Below are 20,528 nucleotides of genomic sequence, written 5' to 3'. Positions count from 1 at the left end.
GTTCAAGAAAAAAAGAAATTAGAAACTCAATGTGAGATTTGATGAGATTTCATATAGGTATATATCTGAAGCAAGGAATTAACCATTATTAATAAACATATTAAAATAAGTAAAATGAGTGCAAAACATATAAGAAATAGTAAAAAAAAGTAAAATCCCACAAAGAAGGAAAAATGGAAAATAAAGTAATGAAAGAGCATAAATACAACAATTTGCTTAAAGTATTTTTAAGAGTAAAAGAGATGACCAGTGCAAAGGTGGACACATTATTACATATTTCAAAAGTTTAGGAAAACAGGCAAAATTAAACCTGTGCTGTCAAAAACAAACAGTCAAAATTCATATTGCAGACTGATTCCAAGTTTATTTTACCTCTTTGTAGATGAAACATTTTACGAAACCCAACTTCTTTTTGGGTATCACATTTGTCTTTTGTCACTAATCTAAAAGTATCAGATATAAGAGCATATACAGATACAAGTTTAATAGTAAAATTAAACTTACGTCTCTAAGTTGTCACCTTCAAGAACTGTCTGGACAGGCAGGTAGCCAAGCCGAGGATGTTTGGCAAAGTATTTCTTCGATCTGAACTTATTCTTCAGCACCTTTGTGAAGTCCCGTACATCTTCCCCAGATGTTGTCTATGAGGTTGAAAAAAATTACACTTTTCTCATTAGAATGGAAGGAGACAACTATCTCCGATCAAATTAGAGCAGATGTAAATTGATGCAATTAAATGACAACACTTTCAGTAATTTTATGTATTTTTGGAAAAGCACACAAGGTCATGAGAACACATGGCAATCAAGACTCATCATTAAATATTTCCAGCAATCCAGCAATTAGCTTATAATTTTTAATTTTCTGTTGAGAATAAACAATAAGTAGATCATTTCCCCAATATGTTAAAATCAATTTTGGCAATGTTATTCATTGATTCCTGTCACTAAAAAAGCTGCAATTTGTTATTAAACACTTGGTGATGATGTATTATGGATGTATTACATGATTTTAGCTAGTAATGAGGCGCACACATCCTCATAATTCACCTAAGCTAAAATCATATATATATATATATATCCTGTACCGACTTCACAGAAGCCAGCACAAATTGCAGTCTAGAGAAAGAGAAAACGGTACACAAGAAAGAAAGACCAGGGCCACGCTGGTTCTCTGTACTGCAAGGAATACTATCAGGTTCTTTGTTCTTTCCCATTCATACAAACATATAATTATTTGACGTGGGACTTTCCAGGTGGTACAGTGGTAAAGAATCTGCCTGCAATGCAGGAGATGTGGGTTCAATCCCTGGGTCACGAAAATCCCCTGGAGTAGGAAACACCAACCCACTCCAGTATTCTTGCCTGGAAAATTTCACGGATATAGGAGCCTGGCAGGCTACAGTCCATGGGGTCGAAAAGCATCAGATATGACTGAGTGACTGGGGTACACACACACACACGCAGAGCATGCATTTGACATGGACTAAATTACTAATGGCGATATAAAATGTGACTTTTTAAAAAAGCATTTCAATATGATTAGTTAATATTATCATCTAGGGCGAGGTAGGCTAAAATCAACCCCCATCCATTCATCTCATTTCATAAACTGTTCTCTGAACCCCAGTTTTCTACTCTCTATCATCAATTCTAGTTTTTATTTAAAATAAATTAAACAGACATCGAGGACCTTCTGAAAATATATTCAAAAATACTGATCTGTGCAGAAATGAACAGGAACCTTGGTCAACTGACTCCTAGTTGACCATCTCTTCTACAGCTAGACAGACCTCACTCGTTAACAAAACAAAACCAGAGAACTTTTCTACATTAACAAACTGAGTGCTCAACAGACTGACCTACCTGCCACCTGTTCCCCCAGCCTTTGCACCCTCCTCAGTCTGTCTTTTCCCTCCTGACAAGCAAGCCTGGAGGATTCATACAAACTTGTTTTGCAAACAGAAGTTTAACAAAATATTATCTTTTAAAACAAGTGAATTGAGTCAGTCCTTACATGGTTTTGTTACTTTCTATTTGCTCTCATGCCACCTAAATATGTTTTCTTCTAGTAAACAATTAAGGGAACTTTTGATTCTCTATGGAGAAGGTAATGGCAACCCACTCCAGTATTCTTGCCTGGAGAATCCCATGGACAGAGGAGCCTGGTGGGCTACAGTCCATGAGGTCACAAGAGTCAGACACGACTTAGCGACTAAACTACTATTACAACTACTTGATTCTCTAACCTTGCAGAGCAGAGAGAGAACATAAATCAGCCCAAGCTATGTATACATCAGTTTTCTCTTTATTTAAGAGTATGTATAGCAAGCAAAGCCCACGCTATCACTGGACCTTGCTATCAGACCCACAATGTCAAATCTTTTTCTGAATAACAAAGAATAAACTATATAATACCTGCATTATATAGATACAGACCCTCCCAAATATAAAGTATAGAAAATAAGCTACTAATGGGGGAAAAAAAAAAAGAATCCAAGGCACTCTATACATGGAGAAAGGTTGCTATGAAATGCTGGTTTGGAGGTATTTATCTCTAACCAGGCAGAACAGGGGAGAGAAGCAGATCACAGCTGGGAATAAAGAAGGCAAGTCCCGAGAATAAAGCCAAAAGGATATATCACTGCTATAAAGGACATTTGGACTTTGAGCAATGGGTATCACAGACGCAGATCATTAAGTTTATAGATATGTTTATCCTGAATGTTTTGGTAAAAAGAAAAAAAAAAAAGTAAGAAGCTTTCCATGATAGAAATACAAAAAGAAGGCCCCATGCAAGAATAAGCATTTATGACCCAATTTATTTCTATGTCTGCTCTTAACACATTGTTAATATACAATGAGATAAGGAAGCAATGGCTTCCAGCTTTTACTTGGTCTATTTTCATCTGGCAATAAAAGAGTTTATATTGCTCGGATCAGTGATTTTTAAGCCATATCCAGGTCTCTAACTCAGGCAACCCTGAGTGGGCAGGTGGGAGAAAGGCCAGGTGGGCAGGGTACCAGGCCACTTTCCCAGTCTGCCTCCTCCAGGACAGCCTACAATACAGGGCCCTTAGGTATATTCATGGTGGTGTGCAACCATCATCACTATCTAATTCTAGAATAGCATCATCACTTCAAAAAGAAAGAAAGCCTGTACCCATTAGCAATCATTCCCGCCCCCACTACCACCCCCATCTCCTCCCCTCAGCCCCTGGCAACCACTAATCTACTTTCTGTTTCTATGGACGTGTCTATTCTGGACATTTCTTATAAATGGAATCATATATTATATGGTTTTCTGTGACTGGCTTCTTTCACTAAGCATAATGTTCTTCTAGCTTATCTCTATTTGGGTTTCAATGTGAACTCTTGCTTGGGAAAAAAATGACATATCATTTAAAAGTACAAGTCCCATTCCACATCACATATTCTGTAAGTAAAGACATTCACGATATGGAAGAAGAAAGCAAAACCAGCCAACCAATAAAACCCTTCTCTCTCCCACCAAAAAACAACTACCTGCCTCCCAAAAATTTATAGCAGGGGTTTCTGATAGGACTTCCCTTGTGGCTCAGCTGGTAAAGAATCTGCATGCAATGTGGAAAACCTGGGTTCGATCCCTGGGTTGGGAAGATACCCTGAAGAAGGGAACGGCTACCCACTCCAGTATTCTGACCTGGAGAATTTCATGGACTCTAGTCCATGGGGTCGCAAAGAGTCAGACACGACTGAGCGACTTTCACTTTCACTTTCTGATAATGCTCAAATTTTATTTTTAGAAAAAAATGAGTGCATTCTCATATAGAGAATGCTAATGAGGAGAAAGTGCCCTCATAATCTAAGGGCACTAAATTTGCTATCACCATAAACTTTATGCAATATTAAAAGAAAAAGTGAAAAGTAACTCATCCCACACGAATGTGATTCCTTCGTTGAGATAGAACCAAGAAAATGAATTATGCCTATTTTCTCACCAAAAAGGGTTAAAATACATGTGTACATATGTGGTCTAATTTGCTATCTAATGATAGTACCTAATATTTCTCTGTTTGAAGGTGCTTGAGCAACAGTTTGGTAAAAAGGTCAAACAGAGGACCACCCACCTAGCATAATCAATATCATCAAACTCAACTCCGTCTCCCTGCTAGTATGGAGAGTTGTTCTATATACAACAGACATACGGTTTAATAAAATAAATTATATGGTAAATACCATCAAGTCAGGAAATTGAACTTCGTTGGACATTGTTCCAGTTACAACCTCTCCCCACCTTCATAAAACCATCATCCTCATTTTTACAACAATAATTTCCTTGTGTTTTAAAAGTAGTTTTATCACTTCAATGTCTGTCCTTAGATACTATAGTTTAGTTTAGCTCATTTTAAAAAATATGATATATTTAAAGTCACTTTTAATCTACCAGATTTCTTCTTCATACTGGCCATTTTCTTACAACTTACCTGTTGGGAACTGAGGCAATTCAACTGGTAGCTTTTTCTATTGTCTAGATTTTGCTGGTTGCATAAACATGCAGTTTAGCATGTTTCTTTGGGTATCCTACAAATTGGTGGCTGGATCCAGAGAATACATGAGACTCGGGTTTGCACTTCTGGCAAGATTATTGGTGGTATTTCATAGGATTGTAGGAGACATGTGATGTCTGGTCGTCTCTATTATGTACTCCTAGCACCTTTCATGCTAAATGCCTATATCCATCCAATGAGGACTTTTAAATGGTGATATTCTATCATTCATTTTTAGTTTAAAAAATTAAAGATATCCTCCCCATCTGTTTACTCAGTAGTACAGTTCAAGAAAGGCAAGATTACATGTTTGATTTTTCCCTTTTATTGACCACTTTGCTCTGTAATGGACTGGTTTTGTATCCTCTTTCAAAGATGACCATTTTTTAAATTGTTTTAAAATATCATTATGAATTCATAGATTAATATATTTATGAGTTTTCATCTACTGATGAAAGGGTCAATTACAGTTGACCCTTGCTGCTGCTGCTACTGCTGCTAAGTCGCTTCAGTCGTGTCTGACTCTGTGCGACCCCATAAACAGCAGCCCACCAGGCTCCTCCATCCCTGGGATTCTCCAGGCAAGAATACTGGAGTGGGTTGCCATTTCCTTCTCCAACGCATGCATGCATGCTAAGTCGCTTCAGTCGTGTCCGACTCTATGCGACCCTATGGACAGCAGCCCACGAGGCTCCTCTGTCCACAGGATTCTCTAGGCAAGAATACTGGAGTGGGTTGCCATTTCCTTCTCCAGAGGTGAAGTCTGAAACTTAACTCCTCTCGGTGGGAGTAGGGTTGCTGGGGTGCTTCAGGAGAAGGACTTATGGCACAACAGTTCTATCCAAATAAATCTCCAGTCTCTAACTTCCGACACAACATGGATTTGAACTACATGGGTCCACTCAAATACAATTTTTTTCACTGAATATGCACGATGCTGCTGCTAAGTCGCTTCAGTCGTGTCCGACTCTGCGCGACCCCATAGACAGCAGCCCACCAGGCTCCGCCGTCCCTGGGATTCTCCAGGCAAGAATACTGGAGTGGGTTGCCATTTCCTTCTCCAGTGCATGAAAGTGAAAAGTGAAAGTAAAGTTGCTCAGTCGTGTCCGACTCTTAGCGACCCCATGGACTGCAGCCTACCAGGCTCCTCCATCCATGGGATTTTCCAGGCAAGAGTACTGGAGTGGGGTGCCATTGCCTTCTCCGAATATGCACGATAGCATTACACAAACCATGAATAGGGAGGACCCGTTGTAATGGATTTTCCACTGTTCGGAGGGTTGGCACTCCTAACCCCTGAGCTGTTCAAGGGTTAACTACATTATCATTATTGAAGCTTAAACTGTCCCATCTGTGGCCCGTAGGGGCCTCTTCCTGGTTGTCCTGTTTAAATTCTACTAAGCTGTGTATGTGTTAGTCGCTCAATTGTGTCCAGTTCTTTATGACCCCATGGACTGTAGCCTGTCAGGCTCTTCAGTCCATGGAATTCTCCAGGCAGGAATACTGGAGTGGGTAACCATTCCCTTCTCCAGGGGATCTTCCTGACCCAGGGATCAAACCCAGGTCTCATGCTTTGCAGGCAGACTCTTTACCATCTGTAACAACATATTTAATGTTGTTAATCCATCAGTCCCTACGAGGTTATTTCTCTAGTTACTTTGGTTATCTGAAGTCTGGTCTCTAATAAACTCCCCAAGTGTTCATAGGACCAGTATTACCTGAGTTCTTACATGTTGATGACAGATTTCCTGTGTTCTTTGCTAGTTACTAAAAGTTGGTTTTTCTAGATATAAAATCCTTGGCTCATATATTTTTCCCTTGAGTTTCTTAAGTATGTTCCTCCATTTTCATTTGCATAAAGCACTGGTATTGAAAAGTTTGATGGTTATTTAATTTTCTTCCTTTTCTAAGTCAGTTCTTCCTTTTGTTTAAATGACCAAAAGACTTCATTTTACTTCAAAGTCCAGTAATTTTACCGGGATATTCCATAGTGTTAGAGTTCTCAGGCATAATATACTCTTTCAGTATAGAGATTCACTTTTTTTTTGGAGAGTGGAAAGATTTTTCTCTAAAAAATAATTTTGGAAGTAGTATTGATTAGTTTTGCTTATTTTCTGGCATTTTTATTAATAGTGCTTGTTCTACTTTACCTTGGGTTTCTTCTTCATAGACTCATATTGTCCATATTTTCCATTTTTTCTTTTTTGATGATCTTCAATATTTGTCATTTTCTCTTGATCCTTTATGTTGCTTTCTTCACTTCTCTTTGAGGTTTTTTTTTTTTTTTTTTTGCTATACAGTATGTTCTCATTAGTTATGTTTTATACACAGTAGCAACAGTGTATATGTGTCAATCCCAATCTCCCAATTCAACCCCCTCCACCCCCTCACTGCTTTCCCCTTGGTATCCTTACATTTGTTCCTTACCTCTGTGTCTCTATTAACTTTTCTTTGAGCTTTAAAGTTTGCCTCTTATTCACCTTTTTTTTAATGGTATTTATGTGCTCTGTTTATTAAGACTAAAATTAATTAGTTTTAACTTTCAAAATTATTTTTCTTTTATTTCTAATTTTTTCCTGAGTTCTATCACCCCAAATATGACAAAGGAGCATACCGATCATGTTAAGTTACTTGAAAACAGCCAGTGCTAGAAGAACACTCTGACTCTCCTCTTTGTCCCACTGAAAGTAGGAAATCACCTCCCATGTAAAAGGTAGTCTCCCTGCACCAGGAGGGACAGAGACATCCTTATCAATGGAAAGAGGGACTTCAAGGCCGAGAAAGCTGTGTAAACCACCTGCTTAGATGCTTCACTAATTGGTACCCAAGCCTAAATTTCTTTGCATTATCAGTTCTTCACAAAGTTATTTTGCTGGTGTGTGTTTGTCTTAAAGGTACAGAAGCTACCTGCTTTGGTCACTTCTTTGAGTCTCTCATGTGCACAAACTTAACGTTAGATTTTCTCCTGTTAATCTATCTCACGTCAATTTAATTATTAGACCAGCCAGAGGAATCTAGAAAAGGAAGAGGCAAATTTTTTTTTCCTCCCCAACAATATCTTGCAAGTTTTGTGACTAGTGTGGCTTATTTTGGGGATATCTCACCACTTAGTTTTGTTGTAAATATTACCCAGAGGTTTGGTATTGCTGTCTATCTGCTGTGTTTCTTTTTATGTAACTACTTTACTAATGGGAAGAAAATGGCAAAGGCAAATAGACTGAAAAACTCTGAAGCCATTGCTACCATCATCTCCCCCAAATTCTTCTGGATTGATTTGTAACAATTATGTAAGAACTCACATATTCAAACAAGGACTGTCATTCAAACTGTCATTTTTGGAAATCTAACGAAGGTGAGTCACTGTGAAAAACATTTTAAAATTGAACCTACACAGACAAGTGGGTACTTATATTTTCTTTCACTACTATGCTGCTATTAAGTAGCAGTGAGATAATAATGAAAACTTATTTGGATAATAACAAGTAATTAGTTCTTGACTTGGTCCCTACCAACTAGTACAAATCATTTATTTAAAATGTGTTACTGAATTATAAAAGGTAGCCTGCAGTAACTTTCTACCTGCTGCTGCTGCTGCTGCTAAGTCGCTTCAGTCGTGTTCGACTCTGTACAACCCCATAGACAGCAGCCCACCAGTCTCCTCCATCCCTGGGATTCTACAGGCAAGAACACTAGAGTGGGTTGCCATTTCCTTCTCCAACACATGCAAGTGAAAAGTGAAAGTGAAGTCGCTCAGTTGTGTCCGACTCTTAGCGTGTCCGACTCTTAGCGACCCCACGGATTATAGCCTACCAGGCTCCTCTGTCCATGGGATTTTCCAGGCAAGAGTACTGGAGTGGGTTGCCATTTCCTTCTCCAAACTTTCTACCTAAACCCCCAAAACTCCAGTGTATGCTGGTATGAGATGATTTTTAACTCTTGAATTCTATTTCAAAAAACAAAACTATATTCATTTTAAATCTTCTAAAAATTTCTTTGGTCAATTCATACCTTGGGATAGCAGTATTATCTAATTCTTTACCAAATACTCCCAATATCATATTTTTAACTTAACTACATATATATGCATAAGTTATAGGCAGAGGAAAACAGGCTAGAACAAGGAGGAAAATCAAGGTTAGACAAGAAACAATATGATCTTTGGCACATGAATAGAATAATTAAATAATATTATTTGGGTCATGCACAAGTACAAAAACCATTGTTGAACAAGATTCTCATTAGCAAGATTTACTTCTTAAATATATAGTCAATAGTCTCAAATGACAGATGCAAAGTGTAAAAAGTACATTGCATTATCATAGGGCTAATCTTAAAGACATTTCAATAGTTTTTTAAAAAATGAAAAACAACCTCTCAGTTTGCTTTAAGTTTCAATGACTTCAACAAGTTGAAATTCAGATACACTGAATTCTATAGGTAGGATGAAATTAGTAAGATAAGCTTCAGAGCATGCTCAGTTCTAATGGAAAAATATGAAACTAAAATATTAGCATTAAAAAAATCATCAAGAGGTCAAGAATAAGTAGGATAAACGAGTCATCCAAAGTACAATAGATTTTGTTCAAATGTCACCTTAAAAGTGAACAACACAATCTAAATGCACTCAGCTTACTGGGAAAACAATGTAGACTGGGCAAGAACTGAAAAACCACTTAGGATGCTGAGGTCAGAGAAATAGCAATGATGCTGTGTTTTTAGCATATTGGCAACATCCCAAGTCTCATCCAAAGAAGTAAGACTGCCAGAAACAAACTACACTAACTCAGTGGAGAGCTTTCCAAAGAATGAATCTGCATTTTCTATATTTGATGTTTATAGTCCTACGTATACATTGATGTTGGCAGGAGTAGGGAGGGGTTGACAAAACAACTATCTCTAGTTTTTTCCTTTGTTCTTTTTGTTTGTTTCTTGCCAGTGACATATTGTTTGTAAAGAAAAGAGTGATTTCACTTTTAGCTTTAAAAAGAAAACTTTTTCTATTTTTTTCAGTAAGGAACTGATTTTTCTATACCTCTAAAAACACTGCAAGTATGAAATTTAACTTTTACCCATATGTTAACCAATAGTGAGAAGAACATTCTTGAACCTATTGCTTTAAAAGTAATATACACTTTTTAAAAAATGCAATACAAGTCTGTTCTAAGTGTTGCTAACTTTTAATAGACTGTTACCTATCCTTCTCTCTTCTTACCAGGAGCTCAACAAGACTATCAGAACAAACTAGTCCTGTCCAAACCCAGCATGTAAGTGAGAATTTGCCAACAATTTGAATGCTATAAGTAGCTGATGTTGCTGACTTTGCTAGAGATAAAATTTTACAAATATCTCATCCCTTCTCCCTGAGCTAACATGACTCTCAAAACATCTTCCTATCTGGGCTACTGCTTCAGTTCCTGATGTCGGTATTTACCAATGAGTAAGCACTCTACTCACGTTCCCCACTTTCCCAATGTGGATCAGGCCACTGTCCACAGATGCACACAGCCTCTATTTATCTTTTATTTTTTTTTCCCTTTTAGCCGTTAGTGTGGATTCTGTGTTTTACTTACGAACACATTCTTACATCTTGTTCATAACTGCAATTTCAACCTTTCTCTTTCAGTGAATACTGATGTTCCCATGACAATAACAGCTCCCCTACAATCCTTTCCATCATGGACTATACAATCAAAGAACAAGAATAAAGGAGGTCTGTGCCATTTCCCCTTTAGCCTCAGCCTTAGTATCTATGACCAATATTCCTGTCTGCTCCCCTTGACTGCTCTTGGCCAGATGCAGCTATCATTGGTCACTTCTTTCTAGAGACATACTTATGATCTTCTAAATGCCATCTCATCTCTAAAACCTTCTATATTCCACTTCTATCACACTAGGGGCTGGCCCCACCTCGGGCTTCATCCTAACTCAAAACATCTTTCAAACCTGAATTTTTAATTCTAAAAAACCTTTCAGGAACTCAAACCCTCTGACTCTTGTTCCTACTTCTTGCCCTCATTATCTTGATCTAGAGCCTCCAAACTCCTCTGGTGTTTTCAGCATGAAGTTAGCCCAAATCAATTCTAGTATCATTAACACCTTTGAATCATGCACTGCCTTGGCCTTCAATTCTACCTACCATCTTTTAATTCCAAACTCACTAAGCAATGATGGAATCACGGACTGCAAATCCTTGCCAACCAACCTCAGCTGCACTCTGTAGCAATGGAGCAATTTACTCATCTCTTGGTGACTCATGCTTGCCTCCAGTAGCGTTTCCAAATGATTTGCTTTCTCATTCATATTTAACCCTATCCATCTTCTCTCACTGTCAGTTATTGCATGAACTCTTATAAATCATACATGAAATACATCATCCCCCTCTCTAATTTAAAGAACTATCTACTGTATGTCCTAAGATAAAAATGTTTCTAATTGGAATTAAATTTGGTTACTTACAACAGAGAACATAGACTTTAAAAAAAATCAAACTATGGTGATTTTCACTATGAAATTAAATGATCATTAACTCATTCCAATAAACAAGAAACTTAAAATTTGAGCATCTTGCATATAAGATGTAACTATTTTTAAAATAAATGTTAATCCAGAATTCAAACATACAGTAAATGGGTAACAAGAAAAATATGTGAGTATTATCTTAGTCCATAAGCTTAGTCTTTCTTAAAAAAATATTATATATAGTGCTCGCTTCGGCAGCACATATACTAAAATTGGAACGATACAGAGAAGATTAGCACGGCCCCTGCGCAAGGATGACACGCAAATTCGTGAAGCGTTCCATATTTTTTAACGATAACCCTATATGCGAGACAGAATAAGAGACACAGATGCATAGAACAATTTTATGGACTCTGAGGGAGAAGGTGAGGGTGGGACGTTCTGGGAGAATAGCATTGAAACATGTATATTATCATATGTGAAACAGAACACCATTCCATGTTCGATGCATGAGACAAGGGCTCAGGGCCGGGGCAATGGGATGACCCAGAGGGATGGGATGGGGAGGGAGGTGGGTGGGGGGTCCAGGAAGGGGAACACACGTAAACCCATGGCTGATTCATGTCAATGTATGGCAAAAACTATTACAATATTGTAAAGTAATTAGCCCCCAACTAAAATAAATAAATTTATATAAAAAAATATTATATATAGTCCTGTTGAATTTATCTACATAAGCCTTTTTTCTCTCTTTTGTTATATTTTTTCTGTATCTCTAGTAACAAGCAAAATGTCTCGTATACTCAACAAATGTAATATTCCAGCAAGCACAGAGAAAACACGATTTGTTAATGAGCTAAACTGTATATATATTTCCCAATGTAGATAAATCACTAAATTCATGCCACTGAATTTGAACAAATCACTTACTTTCTCTAAGACTTAGTCTTTTTTAAAAAATGAGGATGAGTTAGGTATTTTCTTAGACTCTTTCCAGCTTTAATACTCTATAAATAATATTTATAATATCAGATATGAGCACATTCAGCTTTTGTGTACCAGAATTAACTATGCATATTAGGAAAAGTATGAGTCATCCTTGTCCCAAGGAGTGAAAAAGATAGTTGAAGAGGCAAAAACACCAACAGAGAAAACAATGCAAGATAACACAGAATCAAATACTAAATGGTAAAGCAGGGGCTAGTGGTCAAAACCACAGAATTACCTGTTTTGTTGAGCAGAAGGTAAAAAAATTAGGGAAGATTTCACATACAAAATAAGAGTCATGCTGTTTTTGTGAAAAAGTGGGATTTTCAAATGAATGGAGAGATAATGGTAACAAGCATTAAATATAGTCTATGTCATGCTGTCTGTTTTAGATGAACTCTTTTTGGGCCTCATGAAAGAACTTTAAATGTACAAATCTGGATTATAGAATGGTGGAGAGGAAATAAGAGTTTTAAAAAGTCATTTCCTAGCAAAAGAAAAATTCTATTTCATTTCTGTAGATAAATGCTTTACTATCAATTTCACAAAATATCTTCATAAATTAGGATAGTTAATTCATACACTATTAGTCATTCTACGTCTAAAGGCAAACACTGTCATAGATAATACAGTGTTTTTTCAAGATACATTTGAAAAAAATATTTTTTGAGCTTTGAGGGTTTAAAATAAGGCTTATAAGCTTTGGAAAGCTTTTACCAACAGAAACATTCAGATTCAGCTGAAAAACAAACTTGAATGGGAAAGAAATCAAGTCAGTAATATGACTAGGGCATTTTCCTAACCATAAGCGGATATGCACTATAAGAAATGCCAACATCAGGATTTATACAGAAAGGTCTAATCCATTTAACATTTAAGTAGTGCTTACTATGACTGTATTGAAAAATTCACATTTGAGTTCATTTTATAAGGCAGACATCAGATGAGTTGACGGAACACTGGATAAAAGCTGAACATACCATAAATGAATAAAGCTCACTGAAAGAAAAAGAAATTTTGGAAAGCAGTTAAATCAAGTAATTCATTACTATTTGAATTTAATAGTATGTCTTTCAAAGATTCTATTTATATATTTGTAGTCATTTTATCAAAAGTTGTGGAGTCAAATGCAGAAAATAATCTGCCCTAAGAGGTGACTGATGAGTAGGTTGCTGATTAATATTGCTATGCAAACTTCAGAAAGGGCCAAAAAACCCTCCCAGAACACATGTTCAAAAAGGAAGCCATCCTATACAATGCAGGGCAAGCTGTACACTTAGGCATGATAACAGTGATTTTGCAAAGACTAGGTAACAAGAAGAGCTTTGGGTAATTTAGATTTTATCCTAAAATGATAGCCAGAGAATAAAATTCATCAGTGTATCTGTGGTTCTCAAGCTCACCCCACTGACCACAGATTGATGCAGAAGAGCCATAGATTTCAAATTGTGGGTGTTTCTCAAAATCATTATGAATTATTATTATTAATCATTATGAAGGCCAAGAAAAATAGTAATTTTAAACACCTTTACTGAATTCATTGTTGTTGTTTAGTCTCTAAGTCATGTCTCTTTTGTGACTCGATGGACTGTAGCCCACCAGGATCCTCTGTCGATGGGATTCTCCAGGCAAGAATACTGGAGTGGGTTGCCATGCCCTCCTCCAGGGGATCTTCTCAACCCAGGGATCGAACCCAGGTCTCCCACATTTCAGGCGGATTCTTTACTATCTGAGCCACAAAGGAAACCCAAGAATACTAGATTGGGTAGCCTATCCCTTCTTCAGCAGGTTTTCCTGACCCAGGAATCGAACTGGGGTCTCCTGAATTGTAGGTGGATTCTTTACCAGCTCAGCCACCAGGTAAGTCCTTCAATATACATTTCTCCCCAATCCAGATACCTTGTAGTGACCAGCAGGGGTCTGCACAGCCTGATAACTGCATTTCTCTTTAATCTCATCTCTTACCTTTCTCATTCTCTCTTTTGTGAAGGGAGAGATTCACTCTTTGTGAAACTCACAGAGTTTCTTTCTGTTCCTAGTCATTCTCACCTCCTTCCCAACCCCAGGGCCAGCTCTGCGGTGGTGTGACCTGTGCAGCTACAAAGGGGTCCACAGTCAGAGTCTCCCTGAGCTTGGCTTGATGCTTGGCTGTTACCATCTTGAAAGTCTTAGCAAATTTTTAGCAAGGGGCCCCACGTGTTTACTTTGCTCTGGGCACTTCAAATAGCCAGTGCTACCTACCACACTCCCCTTGGGCAATAATACACTCCATTTTCTTCTGTGCTCCAGTCATGCCAACCTCTTCCCCACCTCTGGTTCCTCTTTCCAAAATACCCTTTGATACCAGTTCTTTACACATCCGATTCTTTCTCATCCTTCAAGCTCAACTAAAATGTTAATTTCTCCAAAAGACCATCTGTGATTTCTTTATCTAAAGTGCCTCCTCTAATCTTCTACCTCATTATGCATTTATTTCTTTTGAGGCATTTACTACAATCTGTAATGATCTCATTTATTTGTTTCCTTGTTCTCTGTCACATATTTCCTCCTCCTGAACGGAAAGGAGTAGGAGAGTCAGTGATCTTGTCTATCCTGGTAGTACACTGATGAATTATCAGAGCCAAAAACAGCATCTGACACATGGCAAGTCCTCAATATTTATTTGTTGAGTGAATGAGCATACTAATCATAGTAATAAACGGTGCTTCACAAATTTTCTTGGCATGTTTTTCCTAAAGTTATTATGCACTGCATTCCATCTATTATAATTCAGCAACATTCTAGAGATTTTTTTTCTCCACATATATGGTACCTATTTATTTGACATAAGATACCTAAGAATGTGAGTGAGATTTATGTGTGTATATTTTATAAGTATTGCTGCCTTTCTGTCAATTTATGACCCAAAAAGTAACTCAATTCCCTAAGCCAAAGAAAATGTACAGCTCTACGAATGAATTTTGGTTCACTATTTGGAAAGGGGCTGAGAAATATTTATTGACAGAAAAAGGAGATAACATCAGAAAAAAAAATATTTTAGATCAAAGGAACAACAGGAATCAGTATCCAATACTAGTGAAGCATTAACAAAGTGTTATAATATTGTAAAGTGGTGAAAGTATTAGTTGCTCAGTTGTGTCTGATTCTTTGTGACCCCATGGACTATAGCCGACCAGGCTCCTCTACCATGGGATTCTCCAGGCAAGAATACTGGAGTGGGTTGCCATGCCCTTCTCCGGGAGATTTTCCCGACCTAGGAATTGAACATGGGTCTCCCACGCTGCAGGCAGATTCTTTACCGTCTGAGCCACCAAGGAAGCCCAATGTAAAGTTGTATAAACCTCTTCTGGAAAATAACTTGACATGAAGTATTTTGGCCACTGACTCAGGTCATCTACTTCTAAGTGCTTTATTCTATAGAAATGTAATTTATGTAATATATGGAAAGTTATTTTCACAATGATATTTATGTGTGTTGCTTATAATATCAGAAAACTGAAAACAAACTAAATGTTGAAACCTAACGGAATGGTAAAATAAATTATAATAATTCAGTCCCACATTCTGTAACTAGGAAAAATTATACTGCATGACAACATGTGGGAACACTTATAAGATGTTCAGTGAAAAAAGCAGTATCAAAATTACAGAAATATGAAAATAAATGAAATCTTAAAATCAGGGATATAGAAGAATATTGCAAGGTAGCTTATCAGCAGCTAGATTTATGACTTTTTAACTTTCTCCAGTTTTCTACATTTTGTTAATGTAAATACAATGTTTAATCATGTAAACTATTTTAAATATGTCTAAAAAAACAACTTCACATCACAGTATCGTTTTCAATGTAGGTCAGTGTGAGCTCTTAAAAGAGTTTGCTACTAAGAATGTTAAGTTCAAAATCAAATCATAGATGTAAATACAATTTAATAAGTTAATTTTTCTGAAAAAAAGGTATAATTATTCTAAAAATTTCAACACAGATGTATTTGCCTAAAAGAAAACAACAAAAAAATATGGTTAAGCAATTTCAAAAAGGACTTTTTTTCAGACAATATTAAAACTGAATAATTTTAGACACTAATTAATGAAAAAGCAGTATGTTAAAAAAAAAATAAGCAAACAATGGTTCAGTACTCACAGGTATACAATATTCCACCATTGGGTAATGCAATTTGTGACCTTTCGCTGTTCGACCGGAAAAAAAGCAACTCTGGCAAACATCATAGTTAAAATGCTTCAGGCTTCTATACCTAGAGAGAAGAAAAGAAAATTCTTTGGTCTGTAAGCTTATTATATAGTCTAAAACACTCACTTGTGGTAAGGAATTTCATTCATTTGAATCACAGTGAAAATAAAAGTTATATTGGCCAGAAATGTAGAATTTGCTTTTGTAGTATCTTAGCTCCAAATTAGGACAGAAAGAATCTTAAATTTCACAAAAGAAATTACGGAAACCATCTCCTAAGTGAGGGGGGAAAGGCAAATTTTTGTAGTTGAAGTCTCTAAATCATGTTTTCATTCGTTTCAACATAATGAGATGACAAATATCCATGTCAAAAGATTTTCTATAATGTTTGAATGTGAATGCAAAACGACAAAGAAAAGAGTTATGTTTATTAGCTTGACACATCAAAATTTAAAATATCACCTTTACCATCAATAAAAAATGAATCTCAAAATTCCCTGACAAAGACTCCTCGTGTGAAAGTTGGGTTAATCTCCATCTTGTCAAACTTGGCAGAAGTAACATGGAGTAATCTGATTACTTCTCAGTTAGTATTTAAATGCTACTTCTTGTTTATCAAGTTTGCTCTCAGAGGTCTTAGAACATCACCAAATTCCATTAGGGTCATATATACATAGACTCATGCAAAATATTATGCATGAACACTTCTGTGACCTATGTAAATAGAAACTCTGAAGATCTCTGGTCCTGGAGCCAAATAGTATAAATAAGAATGATAAAAAAATAAGCTTCATGTACTGGCTATTCGAGGGAATGCTATTTTCAGTTAGATGGTACATATCAAGCATACTATTTCTTTAGGAGGCAACCCCCCCAGATGGGAACAAGTGGGAAGGAATGATGGGCAAACACTGAAACTACACAAATGGAACAGAAAAAAAGCCTCCCGACACCACTGGTAGTGGATCACCCTACCTGAATCCAACAATTGGACATTCTTTACAGATGTTGCATTTGGCCTGATGTTTTGCAGTCTCAGCTGCTGCCACGCGATGTAGAACCGGCAGCCAAACCATGGACTGTGGCTCCAGACGCATCCAATCTATAAACTCTTTCACACTTATCTCTGGCTTGTTGTTATTCTGGGCAAGAAACAAGTATGTTAAAAGTGAAGAAAATGTCTCCATTTAAACTGCAGCAACTGTTGTTGCTTCAAACTCTTCCGAAAATCTGTATAGAAGTAAAAGGAGAATTATAGAACTCTTTCCAGGTCACTTAAATCACAAAATATTTAAGGTTCATCAAGGAGAAAAATTCTAGAATTGGAAAAGAGAAAAAGAAGAAATTGTCATATATGAAGAAGAAAAAAACCCTCAATATCTTAATAGACTCAGATTAAAAAAAAAAAAACCAAAACTCATACAATTCTAGGTGCTCTTCACACAGATACTTTAAAACTATAAAACTCATTCATCTAAGACTGCAAACATTGAGAAAGTAAAGACTCATTGATATGTTCCCAAACTTGAAAGCCATTGTAAATGCTAAATAAAAGCTGTTATTTCTACAGTTTTCCAGTTTTTCTTATAATTCTTTGATTGTTTTTATGTGACAGAAACAAAATGTTACAGATGAAGTTGAAGATCTAATTTTTACTTGCCACTCTCCCCGCAGCATTCACTTTCCTTTTTCTGTAGAAGAAACTGCTATCATACATTTGTATATATTTTTTTGGTTATTTTTATAAATTTTACTTCATATAAATGAATCCATGACCCAAAAAACTGTTATTTCTCTGTTCTCTTTCAGTCCTGGTATAACATCACACCAGGAACACATTACCATGAATATATTTTGCAGGATTTCCAAATGTATTGTGATAAATTGTATGAAATGTCTTGGTGTCTTTTTAAATCCTCAGACTAAGTAATTTTCACATGTGCAAAATTTAATTTGTACCAACATCCATCTCCTGCTGTTGTCAAGGTCATTCTGTGAACCAGCACATATGAGAATCATATTCAGAATTTTCATTTGGTATTTTTTGTTATCTCTAAAACAACAAACGGGGCCATTATAAAATGTAATAACCCATAACATCAATTCTCCTTAAAGGGATGGTGTGAGCATTTTTCCCTCAGCAATGATAAATCACTGGATATGCCATGGCAAAATATCTACAGGCTTGTACTTTATGCATATGCATAACATCAGCAGTAACATTTTTAAAATGCTTTTCTATACAGTAAGCATCAAAAAGAAACAAACATGCTTTTCCTGTTTAATAACAGTAACTTAGATCAGTATAAAATTTTGTACCTCATTCTCCTTTTGTACATATGTCTCAAAGAAAACAATACAATTTCAACAACATCTTAATATTTTTTAAAAATCTTGCCTATAAGGAGCTCAGGGCAATTTTATTCATTATTTAATAAACAACTATTAAGTAGCTGTGACGTTCAAGACACTGTAGATAGTGATACAATAGTAAAAAGATAGAAACAGCCCTTCTTCATGGAGGTTTGTTGTTGTTCATTTGCTAAGTTGTGTCTGACACTTTGAGATCCCATGGACTGTAGCCCACCAGGCTTATCTGTTCATGGATTTTCTAGGCTAGAATCCTGAAATGAGTTGCCATTTCCTTCTCCAGGGGATCTTCCTGATCCAGGGATCAAACCTGTGTCTCTGGCACTGGCAAGTAGATTCACCGGGGAAGCCCTCATGGTTCTTAGGTTTATACAGAAGAATAACCCACTAAATCACTAAACAGATAATTACATAATTCAGTATGTAATTATCAATTTTAATGAGCATGCTAAGAAGGCAGAGGAGATTCAGGTGAATATAGTAGGCACACACAACTTCATCTGAAGGAGTTAGAGGTTTTACAGAGGATGTGAGATTTAAGGGAAGATCTAAAGAATGAATAAAGATTAGCAATGAGAAAAGAGTTTGTGGGTAGAGGGTAAAGATTTCTGAACAGAGGGCACATGTCCAAAGAGATTAGCACCAGAATGAAGGAACTAAAACACCATGACTGGACAACAGACAGCAAGGGGACCAGTGGTACAAGATGAGGTTGGGGCAAAGGCAGGGCCTAATCATAGCAATCTAATGGCGCATGGTCAAGATTTGAGGTTTTATCCATTGAGGGACTGTGAGTCTCGTTGAATAGGTTGCTGTTTCTTGAATCAAATGTGCTTTAAGGACTAAAATGTACACTTCCTGGGATGGTACCCAGCGTCTTTCACCACCTGGTTCCAGCCCAAGACGCCTGCTCCATTTCTCAGAACGTCCTCAGTACCATTCCCCACATACTCTATACACCAATGATCCTTCAAAAACGTTTACCTGTTGGAAGCAGCTGCGAACACTGGGCTCAATATTACTGCCCCCGAAAGCTGCTACCTCCCCCAGCTGCCGAGGGATCTGGATCGCATCGTGCAGTAACAGGCCGAGCTGTCTCTGGTCACACATTTCCGTGGGCCCCGCCACTTCCTTAAAGAGATCTACAAGGAAGAGAGGCAAGAGGTTAACCTCCCATACTGATCTTTTAAGTAAAATATACCTTGGGTTGTGTGGGATGAACGATGCAGACTGAAAAAAAAACTTATGGGGACATGGATTACATTACTTGTCTCCTGAACTCTGACAACTTTGATATTCTGTGTGTTTGTAATCAGGAACTGGTTAAGCACATGTTTCCTAAAACAATCTACTGTAGTGTATAAGTATATACGAACAGACCAATAAATACAAATTTCCTTTTTAAATGGCCAATGTATGCACATGCATTCATTCAATGGTCTCAAATAGGCTGCCCTTCTTATTGAAAAAGAGAGAGCTAAAACCAATGACTTGCCAAAGGAATGAATGTACCCGAAGTAGCAAATCTTTAAATTTTAAAAGATTTGTTCATCAACTTTTTGTGTTCACTTCTAAATTCAGTATTTATTAAACATATGTATTTTAATTTCTTTTAAATTTTCTAGACTCACATCTACTTTGCAAAAGAAACATTAAACAGTACAAGGAATTGTCTTTTTTTTAGCGTGGTTTTTTTTTTTAGGCCCAGTCAGACTCTCATTTCTTATTAGTGATAAAAATTATTTTGTTTTACTTCACTTTATGTTAACAAACTACAATAATTCCAATGTAAAGGACTTAAGAAAAATACATACTTTCATAGTTCTTAGGCTTTTCTATTCCTTTTAAAATGTTTTAAAAATTTTTTTAATTCAGTAAAATAAAAACTTTTTTCTTCCCGGTATTGGCTTATCTTTGTATCATCGCTTGTAATATTTTGAAGATTAAAATTGTTACCATATTTCCAGCAACAAAGTTAGCATACTTAAATAAATT

General features: G+C 36.6%; 1 protein-coding gene and 1 non-coding gene across 7 annotated transcripts in view; one reads left to right on the top strand and one right to left on the bottom strand.

Annotated features, from left to right (window-relative positions):
- Positions 1-20,528, bottom strand: part of UTRN (utrophin) — a 538,953-nt gene that overhangs the window by 33,551 nt on the left and 484,874 nt on the right. For all 6 annotated transcript variants that reach the window (XM_081531053.1, XM_081531054.1, XM_081531057.1 and 3 more), the window contains 4 exons: positions 19,518-19,675; positions 17,139-17,305; positions 16,116-16,227; positions 505-641 (listed from right to left, as the gene is read on the bottom strand). In XM_081531053.1, the coding sequence (XP_081387179.1) occupies positions 505-641; positions 16,116-16,227; positions 17,139-17,305; positions 19,518-19,675 (574 nt within the window). The remainder of the gene's footprint in view (positions 1-504; positions 642-16,115; positions 16,228-17,138; positions 17,306-19,517; positions 19,676-20,528) is intronic.
- Positions 11,230-11,336, top strand: LOC145522169 (U6 spliceosomal RNA). Its single transcript, XR_014065967.1, has one exon. It is a non-coding gene; the product is annotated as a U6 spliceosomal RNA (small nuclear RNA).

Source organism: Giraffa tippelskirchi, chromosome 9, assembly GCF_054371585.1.
Source record: "Giraffa tippelskirchi isolate mGirTip1 chromosome 9, T2T-mGirTip1v1.2.pri, whole genome shotgun sequence".
NCBI classification, from domain to species: domain Eukaryota; kingdom Metazoa; phylum Chordata; class Mammalia; order Artiodactyla; family Giraffidae; genus Giraffa; species Giraffa tippelskirchi.
This window is presented reverse-complemented; position numbering and strand designations above follow the sequence as displayed.